General features: G+C 38.9%; 1 protein-coding gene across 2 annotated transcripts in view; it reads left to right on the top strand.

The window, feature by feature from the left end:
• Window positions 1–14,996, top strand: part of METTL8 (methyltransferase 8, tRNA N3-cytidine) — a 105,832-nt gene that overhangs the window by 68,862 nt on the left and 21,974 nt on the right. For both annotated transcript variants that reach the window (XM_056110234.1, XM_056110235.1), the window contains exon 3: window positions 4,446–4,537. In XM_056110234.1, the coding sequence (XP_055966209.1) occupies window positions 4,446–4,537 (92 nt within the window). The remainder of the gene's footprint in view (window positions 1–4,445; window positions 4,538–14,996) is intronic.

Genomic DNA, 14,996 nt, shown 5'->3' with positions numbered 1-14,996 from the left:
CTAGCCTTGATGAAATAGGATAATTACAATTTCAAAATAATTTTTTAATTCCCTTCTAACAGATTATTTTCAATTTGCTACTAGTATTTTTAAAAGTCCAGTGAATATCATTAAACTGGTACTTCTCTGTACAAATAATTCTTGCTTTGGGGGATACTTTGTTACAGTTAATTTGCAGGCATACAATTCATAGGTTAAACAATACGAACCATTTCCCTTTCCTTGTGATAGCGATTGTTAAATACCTCACTATTAAAGTTTATTTTCTGTCTCTCTGCTTAAATTCTTTTGGAATTGTGTTTATTGCTTACAAACCCAAGTGATTCTTATTGCTGCCTTTTGGGTTTGGCTATATGAATCCAGCTCTTCTAATATAAAGAGCTGGCATAAAGCAGTGGGTCTGGTGGAAGTACCCATAGTATGGTAGGAACGTTTTGTAGGTTTCTGTGGGGATTCTGTAACTGTACAGTGGAAAATCTGGAGGGTGTAATATTCCCCTCACTTAGCAGTTAAGAAAATGAAGTAACATAAAAGGACAGTGTGAGAAAGTTAGAGCAATTTAAGAAGATGAAGACTATTAAATACTCGGAAAGAAACTAGTTAAACTAACACTTTAAACAAATGCTTAAACCTAAAGACCACGTATATTCTCATTGTCTCACAGCTTGATACTTAACAAAATATGGATAGTTCTGTTTTTTTCTTAGATGTTATAGAAATTCATAGCTCCAGTAATACTGTTTTTTCAATAAATGACTTTCTGGCACCTTTACTATCATAACTGTCATGTAATAGCATTCTCTGTATTTCTCTGTATAGAATATAAAGTAGAGTTCCCAGTTCCAAGTTATAAAATATATCAAAACAATAATTTGTTCTAACCTCTTTCATTAAAGCAAGTGATAAAGCTGTTTAATGGTTATTTGAGCTTTAAACATCTGGTTTTATTCGAAATAAGGGTTGTTACATTTTCATCTGCAAAGCTCCTTCATATGCCATTTGCTTTTCCCGGGACTTCAGGATATTAGTTTTAATCCTTCTTATAAGAAGAAAGTAGTTTCTCACCTTTCAGTGATATATTTATAGCCAAGTCACTGGAATATACCCTCTCATCTGATTGCATAAACATGACTTAAAATAGTTCAGGGGAGATAGCTCAAGGGACTGGAACTCATGCTTTGCATGAGGGATACCCAGATTTGATCCCCAGCACCTCTTGGTCCCTGAGCACCTCCTGGAGCAACCTCCAAGCAACAAGCCAAGATTTGTCCTAGTGCCTAGGTACCACAGGTAGTGACCCAAGCCCTCTCCTCTAAATTATAACAGAACTTCGCATTAGTCCATGCGAAACAACTCCTTATTCATCATTGTTACATGTTGGATATTATCACCAAGTGTTTTAGGCTGCATCAGTGAATTACCCCTTTCCTTCCCCTATTGCAACTCACAGTGCTCTTACAAGCACTCCTAATCCCCTGAATTTATCCTAACCCACAGTTACCCCTGCTTTCTTTTCTCAGTATGTTATGCTTCACCCTTACTCTTTTTCTCCCGCCAGGTTCCAATTAATCTCTTAAATTCAGGTCATAGATATAGTTATATTTTATGGCATTTCTCCTAATACTCTTCCTTTCTGTTTTCTATTGTCAGCACCTTAGTCCGGGGCCTCATTACTCCTAGGCCAAACTCTTAACAGTTTTTAATTCATCCCCTTCCCTCTGTTCCTCAGCACTTTGTTCATCTAGCACAAACTGTTCACATTTAATTTCCTTTAAAATCTCATCAGGGAAAACAGGAGCCAGGAGGACTGGTCAGTAGTTGGAAGCATGCCACAAGTGTGTTTGGGGGGGGGGGGGGCAAAGGGCAGTTAGGATAGAGAAGGGACCAGTATGACAATAATAATTGAAAATGATCACTTTGGACAGGAACTGAGTGTTGAAATTAGGTAAAGGGATGTGCCTGATAACCTTTTAGTATCTGTATGGAAAACCATGATGCCTAATAGGTAAGAGAGAGAGGGAGAGAGAGAGAAAGAGAGAGAGAGAGAGAAAGAGAGAGAGAGAGAGAGAGAAATGCCTGTCATATGGTGGAGGGATAGGTGTTGAAACATTGTACAACAGTCAGTCACAAGTTTTGTAACTGTATCTCATGGAGATTTGATTTTAAAAATATTTTAAAAAGAGATAAAGAAAAAAATAAAAGTGCTTGCCATAGAGCCAGGCAGTGGGGTGGGGACTTGGGGTGGAGGGAAACTGGGGACATTGGTGGTAGGAAATGCACAATGATGACGGGACAGGTGTTAGAACATTGTATGACTGAAATCAAATCATAAACAACTTTGTAACTGTGTATCTCACTGTGATTCAATTAAAAACAAAGAAAAGAAAAATCTGACCATTACTCACTCCTAATGTCGCCAGCAATTAACCAAAAGAGCCAACTGTAATGGACTTTTTTCTTTGTTTTGTGTTTCTGCTTTCCACATTCCTTCTTTCATACACTATAGCACTGTACCACTGTCCTCCCATTGTTCATCGATTTGCTAGAGTGGGCCCAGTAACGTCTCCATTGTGAGATTTGTTGTTACTATGTTTGGCATATGAATAAGTCATGGGTAGCTTGCCAGGCTTTGGCAGGCAGGCGAGATACTCTCGGTAGCTTGCCGGGCTCTCCAAGCGGGGTGGAGGAATCGAACCCAGGTCATCCGGGTCAGCCACATGCTAGGCAAATGCCCTACCAGCTGTGCTATCGCTCCCGCCCACTTTTATACACACCTTGATTAATGTTTGTCAGTCCTTATCATGAAACACATCAAGAGTAAGTAATGTGCCCCCTTTATCATGAGTGAGAAACTACAAATGTCATATGATAATAATGTTCTTTTTTAGTTCTCAATAAGCTGCAAGGACTTAGATTTTGTGTATGAGTTCCTATTGTTTAGAAAAATATTTGATTTCAGGACATTACGTCACTTACCAGCTTCCCTATTGAAAAAATATAAAGATAAACTTTATAGTGCTAGAGAGATAGCTCAATGGGCTGAGCATATGTCTTTCATGCTGGAGGCCCAGATTTAATTTCTAGTACTCCATGCCCCCTTGAGCACTGTTGTGAGTTACCCGTGAGTACCAGTAGGGGCGACTCCTGAGCACTCCTGGATATGGCCTCTGAAAAGAAATATGACCTTTATAAAAACAAAACAAATCCTGTTTTGTATAAATATGTTGCTTCTATTTTATTTCTGTTGCAGAAAATAATAAAATATGGTGAGTAAATTCTAAAGCTGAAAATAGAGAAATTGCTAAATCTTAGAAACATGACCCTTTGCATGCTCTGTGAGTGTTTTATCATTTTAATATAAATGAATCCATTTACAGGGGCTGGAGCGATGAACAATGTATAGGACACTTGGTCCCCGATACCCAATATAGTCCCCAAGCCTGTCAGGGCTGATCCCTGAACACAGAGCCAGGAGTAAGCCCTTAGCACCACCAGGTGAATGCTACAAAACAAAAAAACCAAAACTGAATCCGTTTACAGAAATTAAGGCAATTAAAAAGAACAGTTGAATGTTATTTAAGAAACTGAGAATGGGTACAACAATTGTAAATGTTTTTTATAGCAGCAAATTATAATAAATCTATAATAAAAAGCAGCAATTTTAAAACCATAGGATGGGCTGAAGAGATGGTAAGGCACCTGGTTTGCATGCAACCAACCCTAATTTGATGCCCAGCTCTGAGTATGGGCCCCTGAGCACTGCCAGGAGTCACTCCTGAGCACCACAGGTGATCCAGAATGCTCCTTCCACCTCAAAATAAGGGGGAAATATTTTTTTAAATTCTCTGTTTATAAATTAACCAAAAAGTCAATACATTTGTCTTAGAGTAAACATGGGCTGGAGTGATAGCACAGCGCTAGGGCGTTTGCCTTGCACGCGACCGACCCGACCGACCCAGGTTCAATTCTTCCGCTTCTCTAGGAGAGCCCAGCAATCTACCGAGAGTATCTCACCCGCACGGCAAAGCTTGGCAAGCTCCCCGTGACATATTCGATATGCCAAACACAGTAACAAGTCTCACAATGGAGATGTTACTGGGCCTGCTCGAGCAAATCGATGAACAACGGGAGGACAGTGACAGTGACAGAGTAACTGTCATACCAACCATATATCAGGTCATACCAACCTCACATTATCATGCACCATAGTATTTCTGGGCATTGTTTCAGCAAGTCATTTACAAAAAATTGGGACATGCAGCTTAACCAGATTTAAGCAGGAGAGTTAGAAGAGTTACAGGCTTGTACCAACTCTATCACAAGCAATATGTGACACAAAACATACACATTGGACATGGGGTTTGTTTCTTGTATTTTTGATTCTATCCCTTCCTCCCATTTTTCTGCCTTCTTCAGTCACAAAGCATGTTTGTGGTTTTTGCTAGGGATCACATGCAGTGGTCAAAAGAAGAAGCCGCAGCAGCCCAAAAAGAGGTGGCGAAAAACTCAGCAGTGCGAATTCTTCTGGAAGAGCAAGGTAGGCATCTCTGCCATAGCTCCTGAAACTGGAATTTTTCCCTTGACCTTCCACTCACACCTTAGTTTCTTTTCATCCTAATCGTGTCATTAACTTTGGAGGATTTTTTAGCTTCTACTTAAGGTCAGCCTATTTGTTCTATTCGGGAGAATTCCCAGTTGTTTCAATATTCAAATGTAGTGGGACCAAAGTTTATTAAATAAATTAATTTATTAATTATACTTCCCTTTTGACAGTCAAGAGAATGTCTTTTCTGGGAGATTCACAAGGGTGGCATTTGACATACAATATGAAAGTATAACTTTAAAATTTTCCTACTGTGATACATTTTCTAGTTGAACATTACTCATTTCGCTTAGGAATATTCAACCAATCCAAAAACTTTGAGTGAACATTGTAAAATGTTGCTGGTGTTTTATGAAAAACATAGATTCAAGTAATATTTAAAGTACCTTTTCTTTATGGGGGTGGGGGTGGGAGGCTATGAATGTGGCATGTACGTGGTCCAATCCCCAGAACTACTATCAGTCATTGTCACTTGGAGACCTTTTGAGAAATGGCTTCTGAAAATAGGGCCTGTGATATCTGAAACTTAATATTATTTTGCAACATTGCTTCAATTAAAAAAAAAGAAATGTACCAGTGCTGTCATAAAAATAGAAATAAACAAGCACTGCTGAGAATATGGATCTCTTGTGGTACTGTCAAAATTAAAAAGTCCACAACCTCTATGGAAAATAGATGTAGTTTCCTTTAAAAAATTAATAATGGAATTACCCTATGATCTAGCAAGTTCATTCTGTATATGCAGTCAAAAGAACTGAAAGCAGGGTCTTCAAGAGATATTTTCACGGGCAAAACCAAACTGAAAGTCCATTGAAGGGTAATGAGTGGATAAATGGATAACAAAGTATAATATATATACATTAAATGGAGTATTTATTACTTAGCTGTACAAAAAAAAAGAAACACTATGCTCTCCTTCCTTTCTTGTGGCATAATCTTGACAGAGCTTTGAAGACATTATACTGAAATTAAAAGACAAATGCTGTATTATTCCACTTCTATGAGTTATCTAAAGGTGTCAAACTCATAGAAACAGAAAGTAGAATTGTGGTTACCAGGAACTGGGGGAAGGGGTTGGGGGAGGGGAAACATGGACTTGTTTAATGGTTATAGAGTTTCATAATTGGATGAAAAAGTACAAAGCATTGTTGTGAACTACTTTACTGCTGGACTGTGTATTTAAAATGATTAAGATGGCATTTTTATTGGTAATATTTTAAACCACAGCTTTTAAAAAGAGAAATTGTGGTTTGAAATTTTTTTCTTATGTCCTTCTTACCACAAAGCTAAGAACCTACAGGTACTTTGTCCAGCCCCCATACCCTCTAGGATGGATTTTCTACCTAAATTTTTAGAAAACACTTTCTCCTTTAAAACATGGTTGTTCTTTTAAAAAACAAAATAAAACAAAAAAACTCATTTGTTGCAGTACCAAGTATACACTAAAATTCACACAACTTCAGAATGAATTCTTACACAACTGAGTGAATTTTCTCAGCACCTACATCAAGAAAGAACATTACCAGTAACCCAGAAGCTTATTCATGTTCTATCTCAAATATTTCCCCAAACCCACAAACACAAAGTGCAGCCACTATACTATGTCTAATGCCATGGATTAATTTTGCCCAAATAATGTGGTGATCATCATTTCTCAATTTTCCTTGTTTCAATGCTAGTACACCTGTTACATAGAGCATCAACAAACTATGACTGTCCGCCTAATCCAGCTAATTATTGGTCTTTAGAAATAAAGTTTTATTCAGTGTCCAGTGGCTATTTCTGAGCTATGTCTACTGAGATGAATAATTGGAGCAGAGACCACCTGTGTCAATTAGCTTAGGGAGTTGTTTGGTTGATTTTTTTTTTAAATTTGGTTTGTTTATTTGTTGCTCTTTAGAAAAATTGTCAACTCTTAAAATAGAATTTTGTTAATAGGTAAAAGTCCTTCCCTTGTGGAATTGGTACTATAGTATGAGAAAGTAGATATTAAACTACTGATTAAAATACTGCATTGAACGATATGAGGAAAAATAAACCAGAGAAGAGTTACGGAGGAAAAAACATAGAATTTTGTTTCTAGATTGATCAGTTATCCTGAAATTCCTCAGAGAAAGATATATTGCTTCATGCAGGCCAAATATAATGAAAATCACTCACTACAGTTCTCAGGACTTTAGTCTACAATTAAGACCAAAGTTTGAAGCAAGGAAGTGTGAAAACTGAGCTATTTATTGAATAAGGGCGCCTCATTAAGTGCCCTTACCCAGTGAAGAGTACTACCCTATTTTACTCTTTGGCGCCCTTTGCTGTTCCTTAGACCTAGTTAGTTTTCCAGTCTAACCATGAAGCCCTTTAGGGTAGAATGGAAAGAAGACCACCTGATCTACAAAGGAGCCATTCTATTTTTTCTGCGCCCCAACCGTATCGTGCCAGAGTAGGATACGGGCAGTGAGTGTTGGGGTTGGATTTGATGGTGCATACCAGGGGCAGTTTTGCTTCTGAATAAGCCAGCACTGCATTCCTTTACACAAACTCTGTCATACTGTTTCTGAGGAAGTACAGTTTTGCGTCTTTGCCAGCAGTGGCACAGACATATTTTCCACATTACTCAAGCTTCTTCCAGTGGCCACCTGAATGTGACAAAGACCGTCAAGCCTAAGCTGAATTAAAAGTTATCAGTCTTCTTAATTCATTTCCAGGAAGTTAAAAATTAACCGCAGTATCTTTCCTGATAATAAGGAAAACCAAGACTTTCTGTCATGCTCTTCCAAATATATGTTTGGAACACAAATAGATGAGCAGAGCTGATAATGTTCCCTTACAGCGCCCTCTATGTCACTGCCTGTATTGGCCTATTTATGTTAACAATGAACTTGAGTGAAGCTAATGAGAAGGTTATTTTAGGGACTTGGAAACCGCAGTAAAGGAAAATGACAGTTCCCACAGAACCATAGTGTGACTGAAATAGAAAGGTGGTGACTGGCCTCTCTCTATAGAAGCAGGAAAAGCAGGCTGGGGAGGACTGATGATACGGCTTTGAAGCATTTGGTTTGCTTATTAGCATGTCCAGTCTCTTTCTGAGCAAGTTTTCCGGCTGCCGTGGAGACACAACAAAAGATTCCATTTAAAAATGACTCAGAACGGTCAAGGTTTCTGCTGAGTGGCCCCCTCCACACACACAACCTTCTAATACCCTCCCCTGTGCCCTGGGCTTCAGCATGTTAGGGGACTGGCACGAGGAGAGGTGAGGGCGCCTATTTTTTTTTCACATTTTAGCAAGGTTGCACAGAGCAATAAATAAGACTGCTGCAAGGGTGGCGAAGAAAGAAAACTTTTGTTCCGAGCAACTTCGTTGAGTGATAGGACATGATAGTGAGAGTAAACACTGTCCCAACCACCCCGTCCGGTCTCTGCCAAGGGATCACTGACCTACTAATCTGCAGAAGCCTTAGGCTGAGACTCCTGATTTGATATTTCATGACTCGGGTGTATATGGGTCAAGGTGAATAGATCTGCTTCAAAGCTCTACTCCCAAACATTGTAAAAACCCCAAGGAAGCCCTGACCTGGTTCTCTGCCCAGTGCCTATTAACCATCAGCTTTTCTGGAGATGATACGAAATCTTTTCTCTCATCCCAAAGTGCTCCCTATGCAGATTGTTACACAGCCTGTGCATTGTGTAGTGATCTTACCACACTTGTTTTATTGCCCAGGGGAGGAAATACTGGTTGCTCTCCCAAGCTTGGCCAAGTCTCCCTCTTTTGGTCTCTGTGTGTCAGTCTCACCCGTCACTCCCTTTTCCCATTTCTCAATTATTATCTGGGCTGTTGGTGAGAACTCAAGTCAGGAAGCAGTCTTAGAATTCTGAAAAGAAGAGCTTAAGCATTGCAAAATAATGGAGTCTCTGGCGGTGGGATGGTTGACATTTCACTTCTGTGATTAAAATGGATCACAGCATTGAGGGTCTCATTAGCAATATTTCTTTCAATTAGATGACCAGATTAATTAGTTTTAATTCCACATTTCCTTCTGGTAATTTATTTTAAATTTTATTATAGTTCGTATTTCTTTTAAAGGCAACTTAATTCAGAGAAATGAGAGATACATTTGGCAGTTTTTTAGTTAACATGATTATATTTTGTAATTTCCTAAAAACATCTCCAGTGTTATATCTCAGCTGGTTATTAGGCAAATGTAATGGGTTTCAAAAATTTATAACAAAAGCAACTGCTATTTTTACTTCAACACGTCCTTGTAAATAGCTACCTTCTTGGGTAAAATATCTTTATCAAAGAAATTATTTGTTTTTAAAAATTAACCAAAAATGGAAAGGAACACTATACCTTACCTTGTAAAATTATATTATCACTTGGGAATGTCCAGTGTTAAAGGAAAAAATAGTAAAGTTTGTATGCCAATAAATTTAGGGAACTTGTTTATAAGTTGACTTTGTTTAAAATTTTATGCAGTCCTCTTTGCAATATCCTTTTTATAAGCTTGGGTTTTCTTTATTAAACAATGAACTTTATCAATTTCCAACTTTAAGAGCTCATGTATTTGCCTAATTGATGTACAGAAATAATTTGCTTTTTGTTACATTGCAACTTAGAATAAATTTTCATAATTCATATTAATCATCATATATGACAGTACCTAAATGTTTTAATTCAGTTTCTTAGTTGTGATATTCAGTGTGATTCAGAGTGAATTCTGAATATTTAATGATAAGGTAGTGTGTCATATTCCTTCTTCCCTTCAGCGGTATTGAATTTAATAAGTGAATAATTGCAAAGATGCTTCATCTGGCTGTGGTTAAACAGATCACTACATTCCTTTTACTGCCATTGGCATAGAGCAATTAACTCTGAATCGGCCGCCTAGGAAAGCAAAAAAAAAAAAAAAAAAAACCACCTCCAGAAAAGAAGTGATCATTAGTATACCTGTTTAGAAGGTCAATTGGACAAGATAAAGACTGCACATTTCTCCACACTGTATTCTTTTATCATGATTAGCCTGACATTGAGATGAGTTAATAACAGGTTGGAATAAAATTTTCACTGTTGGTCAGAAAGTGGCTCTTCCAATTCCCTTGTTAGCACAGAAACTCTTGCAGTCCAGGAAATTAAATCATAAGCTGAACTTGTTTACCTTGTCTTATAATCATAATTAGTAGTTTGATTGAGCTTCCCATGGGGTCGAAGAAATTGTCACACATTACTTGGAAGCATAGAATTGCTGGCATTGATTGGAGATATGGTTGAAAGCACAAATTCTGAAAAGAAAATATAAAAATTCCTCTCCTTTATCTATTACTCCAACCTATCCAGGGAGCTGTCTCTGTTTTGTTTTTCTCCCACAAACCCGTCTATTCCCACAATGCATTTTAGGACCCCACTGCTCATTGTAACTTCATCATATCAACTTGCATAGATGTACTTTATGTAATCCAAGGAATGGGATTAATTTTTTCTATGTTCCTGCAGTTTTTAGAAGAGTTCTCTAAACAGGTTTGGGATTATAAATCACACTGATGTTTGATTTTCAACTAAATGCTTCATAATGAGAGAAAACAGACTCAGAAAAATGGAGGTTGTTTATAGAGATATTTGGGGGCTTAATATTGATTTTGTGTTAGGAAGGCAATCTAGTGTAATGGTTAAAAAGAATATGAACTTTAAAGTTAATAGATTTGGTCCAGGTGCTCTGATTCTTCTAACTTGGTAGAAATTTCCTTTCTAACTCAAGGAAATTTAAATCCTTCTGGCCTTGAATTTCTTTGCATACAAATTAGAAAATAGTGTGTCTGTTTGAAAGAGTTTATTTGGGTTCAAGAAAAAAAATAATCCAAGAACAGCATTTTACATAAAATATTTGACATAGCTTGATACATACGTAAAATCAAACAAATAATTTTTAATGCTGATGTTTTTGATGTAATGATAAATGTAATTTGTTGGGAATTTTTCCCCTCCAAACCCTACAAGATAATTGGAAAGGCTTGAAAGTGTTTGTGTCTGCAAATCTTCATTGTCTTATGATAATAATTTGATTTTTTTAATTTGGGGGAAATTAAATTTAATACAATTTCTAATTGAAATGTTTAACTTGACCACTCCCAGCAGTGCTGTGGGAACTATGTAGTGTGACGAATGACTCCAGCTCATGAACCACCTTCCAGTTCCCTAGATCCTTTTAAAAGATTACAGAGATGAAGGTTGAATTAGATGCTTCTGATATATTTGTTATCTGAACCAGATTCTATTGTCCTTACTGCAGATTCATTTTTTAAATTTATAGAAACTAACAGCATTACAGGCTCATATTTATGACAACAATCTGATACAATGTTTTGTAGTTTGTAGAACTGATAATGTTTAATATTCTCTATAAATTTATGTACTTTAATTTGAGTAGCCTTTTAAAGCTTAAGCTGATGTTAGAGATACTCTTCATCAATTGAGGAAACTGCAGGCAAGTTGAATGAAGAATTCAGCCAAGATTCTTTATCTTTCTACTAAGTGTAGCTAAAACTTAACAAAAGATTGAACTACCTAATTGTCATTAAATTTATACATCACTCCAAATTTTCATCTATTATAAATGAAGATAAAATAAAACTTAGAGTTCAAGTTTATCACCATTTGTTGTGAATGTTTTAGTATCATTATCTCCTACATTTTATTTTGTTCCCTGCAGTTTAACTGCTGTATAATATAACTATTTAGATCGGCCTCGCTTACTTTTTTTGTGTTGCTGTTATTGGATATTTGAGTTATTTTCTACTTTTCTCTCATTAATAGTTGCTGCTGTTAATCTTTTCTAAGGTGTTTCCCTTCGTCCTCACCAACGAATTCCTAGGAGAATAGCCCCCAGAGTAATCAAGACATCCATCACATTTTATATTCTACTTTACATTTTAGTTACTGGTAATTAGACACAAACTTCCTTCACCAAATGGTTTAGTGATACTTAAAACTTAGATACCAGCAATTTGACTAGTATAAATCTTTTAAGGTAGTCCCTTTTTGTTAGGAAGAAAAATCCTTAACTAGCAAAGTATATTATGAATAATTTTTAAGATAACGGTAGATGAAAGACCCAGGGGAAATTTGACAGGTTCCTAATTCCTGAAAGTCATTCCCAAGTGTGATTTTTCAGAATTTTGTTTTGTTTTCTTACACTGTGTATCAGGTCTACTTCGATTTTTAAAAACAGTGACAACTGCTTTAACGATAAAAATACAACAATGTTTAGATTAACCACGAGCAAGCTTTCTTCCATTAGGGCAGATATGACTATATTTTCGGTATCAAATTAACATCTCATAATTCTTCTGTTACCAAGACCTACTTTTATTTCTCAGATCTTAAATACAGTTGGGAGTTTCTGTCTTTTTAGCAGCCATGTTGCCAAATACAATTCAGCCTCAATGGGAAGGAAGTCTTGTGACCAAATGGGTGGAGGCCAGTGGTGCAAGGTCATAAAGATAAAAATGGAAGGAAAAGGGAAACTCTAGGACATTTAAGAAAAGGCTTTGAAACAAAAATGAGCCTGAATTCAGGCAACAACTTACTCTAGGCTTAGGTTTTCTTTAAAATTTGAGAGGCATTCGTCCCTTGTTTTATTTTTGTTTCATTTGTTTTGGGGTAAGACAGTAGGTTGACACAGATCAAGATTGGAATGTAAATTTTTCCTCTAACCTCAGTCTCCCAGCCAATTAGTTCCCCTCCTGAGGAGCAATGATTATAATGATTATTGATACTTGAGCGATTATCCTTCCAGGAGTATTCTGTACATAAATATATGTGTATATCACTTAATCACTTAATCACTTAACTTCCTGTTAGTCGTCGATTTGCTCGAGCGGGCGCCAGTAACGTCTCCATTTGTTCCTGTCGCGTGCTAGTGTAGCCCAATGGCATCTGTTCGCTCCGGGAACATGAAGGGCCTCAAACTGATCGTTCATGATCTTGACGAAGAAGTCTGACCATCTGGTAGGTGGGAGGCCACGCGGTCTTTTGACATCCCGTGGAATCCAGTCGGTAACAGCTCTAGTCCAGCGGTCGTCTTTAAATCTCATTACGTGACCAGCCCATCTGATTTTCGACACCTTGGCAAATGAGACAGCGTCCCTGATTCTTGATCGTCGACGGATGTCAGAACTCCGGATTCTTTCTCTCATTTGAGTGAAACGTGATATTCCAAGCATAGCTCTTTCTATTTTTCTTTGGGAGACCTGAATAGCGTTCTCATCTTGTTTGCGTAGGGCCCAGGTCTCTGAGGCATATGTTAATGCAGGAAGAACAGTGGAATCAAAGAGATGTGCCCGGAGCCGGAGGTTCTTCGTCCTCTTAGCTATTTCTTCGACGTTCTTGAAGGCGTTCCAAGCCGCTCTCTTCCTCCTGCGCAGCTCGGGTGCCAGGTCATTTGTCATGTTGACCTCTCGACCTAGGTACACATAGCTGTTGCATTCGGAGATGGTCGTTCCGTTGAGAGCGAATGGGGCATCAGGAACGAGGCTGTTTCTCATAAACATTGTCTTCGTAAGATTCAGCTGTAGTCCTACCTTTCCACACTCACGGTCAAAGTTAATATGTGTATATATGTATATATATATATACACACACAGAAGTTCCTGCGCGCACACAGACACACACACACACACACATACACACATAGACACACACACACACACACAGAGCTAGATGAATTCCTGGTACTGCTGGGTGTGACCCAAGAAAGAAATGAACCGAAAAGGTCACATGTCTACACTGGACGAAGGAAATGCTAAACCCAGAGATTAAGCCTAAGAACTAGATTTCATATGTAACAGTATTCAAGAAATGTTTTATGAATGAATGGGGTAGGGAAGGGAGTTGATCATGGGGAGAGGGGTTATACAAGGCAGTACTGCTTGGAGATGCTCTCAGAATTGTGCTCAGAAGTAACTCCTGGCAGTGATCTGAGAGCCGCAGAGTGTTAGAAATTGAACCCAGGGTTTCCACATTCAAAGCATGTACTCCAGCCTTTTGAGCCATCTTCCTGATGCTTCATTATTATACTAATTTAAAGTTTGAAGTAGAAGAGGCAGAAAGCTAAGAATTTCCAGTCAGGTTCAGGAGCAATAGTACACAGCCAACCTTGCACACAGCTGACCCTGGTTCGATCCCCAGCATTGCCAGTAATAATCACTGAATGCAAAGCCAGGAGCACTCCTGAGTATCAGTGGGTGTGGCACATAACCATAAACAAAAAGCAAACTAAAAAAGATTTGCCAGAGCTCTGAAATTATTGACCTAACCCTGACCTTGAGCCCCAGGAAATGCTGCTAAGGAATGCAACACAAAGCGCTTATGCCTTTTTTTTGTTGTTGTTTTATGGCTTGGAAATGCCAGGGACGTAGTACTGGACAGGAGTTCAATCCTGGCACCGCAGGGCCTTCCAAGCATTGCTCGAGTGTCACCTTTAAGGCCTCTGAGCACCACTAGGGTGGTTCCCGGCATCCTCAGTTTCTAGCACTGAACTGCCAGATGAGTTGCATGGCAGTGTCCTTTGGGCTTCCTGAGTGTGTAATCTCAAGGCGGCTAGGGAGAGCCCCGCAGCTCTCTCTGTCTCTCTGTGTCTCTTTCTCTCTCTGTCTCTGTCTCTCTGTCTCTGTCTCTCTGTCTCTCTGTCTCTCTCTCTTCGCCTCCCCCCTTGCATTCAGTGGACTCCAGCTGCTTCCTGTTCCTGGGGAGCCCATGCCAACAGGCAGATGAAGGAGGAAACATTGGTGATCAGGTGCCACTTATTCCATCCTCCCCATGTGCCTGTTCCAGTCTCGCTAAGCTCCCCATTCCAGTCTCACACTGCCACTCATTCCCGTCTTCTCCTATCTCTCCCACTCATCTCTCCCCGCTCCCTCTTCGCAGCTGCGTCTCTCCACACGCCTGCTCCTGCACTCTTCCCCTACATTCTTCTCCCTCTGTCCCCCTTGCTAGTCTCTCCACGCTCCATCTTGCTGCCTTGCTCTCTCTCTCTTGTCTCTCCCCAACCCCCTCATTGCGTGTAGCAGAATCAACATATCAAAAGCCCTTCCTGATCCATGATCAGGCTCAAGGGCATAAATACCACCTAGGGGTTTTTCTCCTCTACTTAGTACAATAACTTAATTAAATCTTAATTCTGGAGCACTGTAGCATGGTTGTTCATCAGTTTGCTCAAGGGGAGTGGGCACCAGTAACGTCTCCATTGTGAGACTTGTTGTTACTGTTTTTGGCACTGGGAGCTTGCCAGGCTCTTCCATGTGGGCGGGATACTCTCGGTAGCTTGCTGGGCTCTCCAAGAGGGACAGAGGAATTTAACGCGGGTCCCGGGTCGGCCGCATGCAAGGCAAACACCCTACCCGCTGT

The sequence above is a fragment of the Sorex fumeus genome, unplaced genomic scaffold (genome assembly GCF_029834395.1).
Source record: "Sorex fumeus unplaced genomic scaffold, SorFum_2.1 ptg000009l, whole genome shotgun sequence".
NCBI lineage: Eukaryota > Metazoa > Chordata > Mammalia > Eulipotyphla > Soricidae > Sorex > Sorex fumeus.
Note: the sequence above shows the minus strand (reverse complement) of the source record. Positions and strands in the feature narration are given on the sequence as shown.